The following is a 6,940-nucleotide window of genomic DNA, read 5'->3' as shown; positions in this document are numbered from 1 at the left end:
CTAGCTTCTGGAACTAGGAGGACGATAACCAGCTCCGTAGTACAACATTTAGCTGACACTGCACACAACGTGATACCCAGCCAAAGTTTCCGCGTTGGCTACAAGGCGCCGGCTAACCAACCCAGATCAGTACAGCAGCGCAAGATTGCAGTGGCTGAAGCTATCGCCGACATCGCGACCCGATCCTTTGTCGGCAAAAACGCTTCGTTCGTGTGTTCTACTTATCATGGTCCAACTCACCTCCCCTCACACATGCACTCTGTGCTGAACACAAAACTACAGCACCCCCGCGCTGACTAGCTCAAGTCATCCTATTGGTGACCTGAATTAATTGTTCTTTGATAGGTAGCCAGTGTCGTCTCCCACTCGATTTCCTGTCCATTTACACCATACTCATTCAAATACGTTAAATACTGCTGTCTTAACCTTTGCAATTGTATGACTTGAAAAGACTTCATAATGGCGTTCCAAGCAAACTCACATCGGCGTCATCACCTTTTCTCGTCAAGAAACTAACAAAATGCCGTAGACAAATAATGTATGAGTCCAAACGGAATTGACGACAGTCAGCGGATAACTCGGTGGTTAGGGCACGAACTTACTGACCAGAAGATCCGTGATCCCATCCTAACCCCGGTCTCTCGGCTGCTCTTGCCTGGATTCGGGAAACCTGGCAGTGTCTCCGCCCTCATGCTCCTTTCGGGTGGGATGGCAGCTAGGTGCCGGAAACATGGGATAAAGGAGGGAAATGCAAAGGTCCGGTTTTGTTCCTTTATGGAAGCGATAGCCTTAGACTGGCATTCAAAAACGTTCTACTGACCAATCATCGGGTGAGTTACTGCAGGTTTGGTTACGAGCAGAGCGATTTTGAATGTTGATTGAGTGTTACTTTAAATGAAAAAGGATAGTGGGAATGCTGAGCACTGTTCATTCGGACCAGAAATTACATCGCTTGACTGGCGAAATACACTCGTTTGTATATCAGTTTGGTTCTCACAGGCGACTCAACTGAATCTCTCGGTTGTGAGATTCTTTGCCAGAATGTTCTGCTGGTATGATATCCCAGATATCGTTGTATATTTCCTTGAAATAAACTGCTGGACTTGGTTACAAGAGTTCGTGAACCGATTAGTTCGGTCGTCCGCCTACAGAAGAGAAACACGTCACTCGTTTTCATGCGTACGGATTCTACGCAACACATTTTGTACGATTACCTCTCTGTGTCGAATGTTAAACAATCAATTAGTTGTTCCGAACCTTTCCCGGGCCTCTTGCTAACTCGTAGGCCGTCGATTGACGTGTCAATGAACTCTGCTCGAAGCATCATGCTAATTAATTCGACCGATTAGGGTTTCGCAGTCTCCCACCGGAATGCATTCGGCCAATAAATATGGTTAGAAAACTCTTTGACAGCTCCCTTTCAGTTCGGGCTCATCGAGTAGGCGGAACCCCCGAGTTTCCGTCAACCTTATGTTCTACTTGAACCCAAATTGGGCTGTTTTCGACAGATACACTCATTTGCATGCTGATGTGATTTTTACGAGAGATACCTGAATCTCAGCTGAGTCTCTCGTTCATGATGTTCTCTAACTGAATGTGCTTCACTTGGGTCTCCCGTAGTTTAGTCCGTGAATTTAGTGCAATCTGGGTTCAAGCAGAACACAAGGAAACTGCGCCTACCTGGTAAGCCCGAAGATGAAGGACGAAACCGATGGTCGGTTGTCGAAGAGCTCTCCTTCAAGAAGAAAACTGTTAACAGTCTCAAATAGTCAGCTGAATACTACAGGGCAATATCACATGCCGTGTTTGGGACACAGTAAATGGCAAACTTCACCATTAGGCTTCGGCTTAGGCGCAGAATCCTGATTTGGAGCGTGTGGGCCTCTAGTTTACGGACTTTGATTATAACTGGAGTCAACATTGTAAGGTTATTTGAACTAACCAGTCAAAGGTGCTTCATCGCACGGGGATCTTTAAATAGAAGCCCCACAGTGTAATTCAACTCTCCCAAGAACTCTTTAACCGTGAACTCATCGTTATACGTTTTGAAAATATGTCTCATTTCGGCCATACAACCCGATCATAATTTTGGTTGGCCAATACCGTCACCAGTCTCATCATTGAGCGATCTACTCAGATTGTGTCAATTAAAGTCACGTGACACACGGCTGATTCACAGCGTTGAGTGGCGTTCACATGCAACGCCTTTAGTGATGCTGTTTGAACGTTCGTTCCAAACCGTACGCTGAGAGGGGTTGTGGGTCAGTTCTTTCTCCTTGTTAAAAGTCTAACCAAATCTTTGAGAAATACACCCATTTGCAACGAGAGATTCACTCGGGTCTCTCTCGTGAAAACCAAATTGATTTGCAAATGAGTGTATTTCTCGAAAACGGTCCAATTTGGGTTCAAGTAGAACGTAAGGTTGACGGAAACTCGGGGGTTGCGCTTACTCGATGAGCCCGAACTGAAAGGGAGCTGTCAAAGAGTTTTCTAACCATATTTATTGGCAGAATGCATTCCGGTGGGAGACTGCGAAACCCTAATCGGTCGAATTAATTAGCATGATGCTTCGAGCAGAGTTCATTGACACGTCAATCGACGGCCTACGAGTTAGCAAGAGGCCCGGGAAAGGTTCGGAACAACTAATTGATTGTTTAACATTCGACACAGAGAGGTAATCGTACAAAATGTGTTGCGTAGAATCCGTACGCATGAAAACGAGTGACGTGTTTCTCTTCTGTAGGCGGACGACCGAACTAATCGGTTCACGAACTCTTGTAACCAAGTCCATGAAACTGATCGATATTGATCCATAGCCTAGACAAAGTAATGACGCGATTCTCAACATAATCGACGCGGAAATACAAAGTGATTCTGTTTGTATAAAAGATGAAGGACCACAAGCATTACTATTGATAGAATTGTCAATATTAGTTTCGCTCTTGGAGGTTTTCTCATACTAGCCTTCTGGATACTCCCTCCGAAGAAGCAAACTATTCGTAGAAGGCAGGGAGGGATAGTTCATTGGTTAGAGCGCGAATTCACTGACCGGAAAGCGCGTGGTTCGAACCCGACCTCTGCCTCTTAGCTTCCCCTGTCTAGGCCTGGTCAACCTGGCAGTATCCCAGCCCTCGTGCTTCCCTCAGGTGGCATGACAGCTAGGCACCGGAAGGGTGTTACAGCTGAACGATTGGGTTAGATTTACCCTTCCCATGACCCGTGTTCGAGTCCTTGCATGAGTACCTTCAAACTAGCTAAAGCCTCCATTGACATATTGATTTAGTGACTTGTTCAAACACGTAGAAGTCCGGTAGCATAAAGCATACACTACCATCAGCAATGTTCTCAGAGTACACTATCCGTCAAGCTTCAAGCGTAGAAGGTGAACAGAAATGGTGGCACAAAGTATACCATATTCTTTAGTCGGAGTCCTTCTGGTCCCTGTGAATCTAGTTGTTAGGATGGCCAGATTCCTGAAAACAACCTCAGAATGCCCGGAACCTACTGTGTCCCTAAAACTCCACCAAAAACTCAAAATGGAAACCTACAAGCATCCAGACCAGTCAATCACTCAATCAATCCGGAAGAAGTTGATGAGTGTTCAGTCACGCCGCAGAAGCACGACCGACATATCATAACAGCACGGTCGATGTTGATGAGTGTTCACTAAACGCCGATCAAACAGCCCTTCCAATAGCGCGGCCATGTTGGAGACACCATTGCCCAACTCTGCTCTCAGTATTGTAAGGATAAATTCGAGGCAACCTCTCGCGGCGGCAAATTTCAACGGAACAAAGCTCCGCGATGCGGCGAATGGCATTTTGTGTGATTGCATCCCCATAAACTGACAAATGTTCAGTGTGACATCGACGTGAGCACAAGGAAAGTCAGCATCGGACGGGAAAAGCTAATCGAAGACTGAGTCAAACCTGGCGGTTACGAAACAGACGGAAGCAGTCAGAACCAAGGGCTAAAGCAAACGTTGCCGTCGAACCGGAAGTCCGTGCTGTGGTGTTGGAGACCATGAACCAACGTTCCGTGATCTCTGCCACGGTCCGCGATGCCACCGAAAATGACAGTGTACAACAGAAGGCAGTGGAGTACCAACACTCCAATTGGCCACAGCCAGAGAAATCATTCTCGCGCATCCATGTGGATTTTGCCGGACCAATCAACGGACAAAGATTCCTCGTCGTTGACGATGAATTCAGTGAGTGGACTGAAATCCCTGACGTGTCTGAGAGACGTGTCTGATGGCAACGATCACTAAACTGCGGCACTCAGTGCTTCCGGTTGGTGCACTGGTCGTGTAACGGAGAACAAAGGGTCCTTTCGGTATCCTCCCGGAAGAGTTATGCAGCGTTCGACAGGAACCACTCAACTGCACAACGTAAACTGTCATCTCGTAAACATCCAACAATGCAAACTCGGAATTATGACGTCTAAAGCTTCCACAATCGGGTAACCGAAACAGACTGCAAGATCCGCAGTAGGTCAACGCTTTTTGTAATCAAATCGATAAAAGAGGCATTACCAGGTTAGTAGACTTTCAACAGAGTTACTATGGCGATTTCTCACCCGTCAGCCGTACGGGATCTATTCAAGACTTGACTGGACGTCCAGGTGCCGACCTCTAAATAGGTTGGATATTTTCCAGAAAAGCGCCTCCAAAAAAATTGAGCCCCGCCACCCAAAAAAAAGACTAGAAAAACAAGGGTATGAAATTTGTACTTTTAATGTTTATTAAAGAGGGTGAGTGAAATTGGGATAGGTCATTAATAATTTGCATGAAAAGGTCCATTTTTCGGTACCTTTGCCTCCAAACGAACTCACACTAGTAGCTGTCCACCAAAAATTGGTGTGTACCACATTGGCGTTTATTCTGCATATTGTAGACGTGCCAAAGAGATTCGATGGTTCGTGTGTGAGCTCCAGTCGTTGAATCCACGAAGTTTTCGGTATGATTAACCGTTGGAGTCTGCAAGAGCCGCCGCCAGGCGTAAACTTCGCGAAGAAAGTTCTTCCAGTCAACAGCGGTCCTATGGCTAATAAATAATTCCTCTGAGCAGAAGTTGTTTTGCCAAATTTTTGGACCAGCAACAAATAAACGGAATTCCTGTCCTAAACTCCATCCTAGACCGCTTCAGCCAAGTTCCCTTTCGAGGACCGATTTCTTTGCGACACTGTCGGGCATTACACCTCCACCTGTCAGAAACAGCTGAAAGTGTCACTTGGGGGCCACTGTCGCATAAACGTTGCTGATGCATCACCCCGTGGCCTTGCGAAAAACGTATTGCCGTCTCCTTGTGATGAACGAGAGTTGAAAGCGTCAGAAAGTTCATTTGAGGTTTTGCTTCCGAACGGAGGAATTTTTCGGACAAAATGAGCCTAGATGTGGACAAGGAATTATGTTTTCATCAAAAATAGGTCAAGTTTGTGTGCGTACATTGAATTGGAGTTGGCAAAATGTGGGGAGGGGCTTAACTTTTCGCACATGCACTTTTCGCATCAGTGGTGTGGCTTACCTGGAAAAGATCCAGCGAAGAGTTGTTGGTTTAACACTCGATCTCTGTGGATGGATCCAAACGAATAGCATTACACCAGTTGTGGCAGAATTGTTACTGAGTTCGTTGAGATTTGGGGCCTAAAATACTTCTTTTTAGTACCGATTGGTTTGACGAAATGCCAACGATTCACACTACTAACAATCTACAAGTAGTTCGTGGGAAGAATAAAATTCACCCGATGAGTGAGAGTTCCATCTGAAAAGTCGTTGTTTGAGGGGCCAGTCGACACGTGATGTGGATCCCGTGATTGAAAGATAGGCGGCGCTATATCCTGTCTGATTCGCTGGTCGTGACTGAATGATTAAGTGTTCAAACTGGTAGCCGTAAGATCGCCGGTTCAAAACTCGAGTTCTGTGGGATGCGCACGGCTGATGATTCCCAGTAGATAGGAATCAGTGGTAGAGTATTTCTCGACCCCTCAGCAGAGACTGGATTCACTTACAGGGCAAATCTCAGCTGAAAATTCTCAAATCTCCCCACACTAAGGACAGACTTTTATTAGTTGGCATGTATTCCAACAATCAGGGCATCATACAGGGTGTCTCATAATAGACGCAAAATTTGATCTGGCAAGAAACGTAGCCAATTAAAGGAAGGATAACACATTTTTCATTATTGGTATTCACATAAAGGAGGTTTTGTAAGCAATTGTTAACATGTTTTTGTTTACGATGGATGTCAGTACGCCCATTGAAATTGTGAAACTCTATTATTCCCTTGGTGAAAACGCCACCGCTGCACTTCGTGTTTACAAAGCCAAACATGGTCTCATCAAAGATCCTTTCACCGTGTCGACCATTAAACGCTTGATTGCAAAATTTGAGTCCACATCACGGAAGAAGACAAGGAGCAACGTGTCACGTTCGCTAACTGGCTGCTGGACAATGAAGAAATCGTTCCCAACATTTCATGGAGCAATGAAGCAAATTTTTCTGTGGATGGCATAATCAACGAGTACGATTGCGTGATATGGTCCCGTGAAGCTCCTCACGAGTACCTCACCCATAATCTCTATTCCCCCCACCTCTGTGTGTAGATGGGATTCTCCTCAAAGTGTCTCCTGCATCCCTTTCTCTTTGATGCTACGGCTTCCAGCGACAGTTACCTCCATATGCTGCAGACGCACGCTATGCCGCAACTCAAACAGTACAAGAAGTCATCAACCGTCTTTAAACAAGATGGCACTCCACCCCACTACTCAAACCAAGTGAGAACTTACCTCCGAGAGCAATTCTCTGATGAGAGAGTCATTGCTCGTGGATTTCCGAACTTTTGACCCGCAAGGTCACTCGATCTCACACCTCTGGATTATTGGTTTTGGGGAATGATCAAGGCTTGCGTATATCATGAAAATAAACTGAAGAATTTGATGG

The 6,940-nt window shown here is 45.8% G+C and overlaps 1 protein-coding gene across 1 annotated transcript in view; it reads left to right on the top strand.

Annotated features, from left to right (window-relative positions):
* Positions 1–4,023: 4,023 nt before the first annotated feature.
* T265_03748 (hypothetical protein) overlaps positions 4,024–6,940 on the top strand; it is a gene marked incomplete at both ends in the record, with an annotated part of 13,423 nt that continues 10,506 nt past the window's right edge. The window contains one exon of the mRNA XM_009168295.1: positions 4,024–4,210. Within this exon, the coding sequence (XP_009166559.1) occupies positions 4,024–4,210 (187 nt within the window). The remainder of the gene's footprint in view (positions 4,211–6,940) is intronic.

This window comes from Opisthorchis viverrini, assembly GCF_000715545.1.
Source record: "Opisthorchis viverrini unplaced genomic scaffold opera_v5_54, whole genome shotgun sequence".
NCBI lineage: Eukaryota > Metazoa > Platyhelminthes > Trematoda > Opisthorchiida > Opisthorchiidae > Opisthorchis > Opisthorchis viverrini.
The sequence above is the reverse complement of the archived record's forward strand: the minus strand, read 5'-3'. Positions and strand labels throughout refer to the sequence as shown.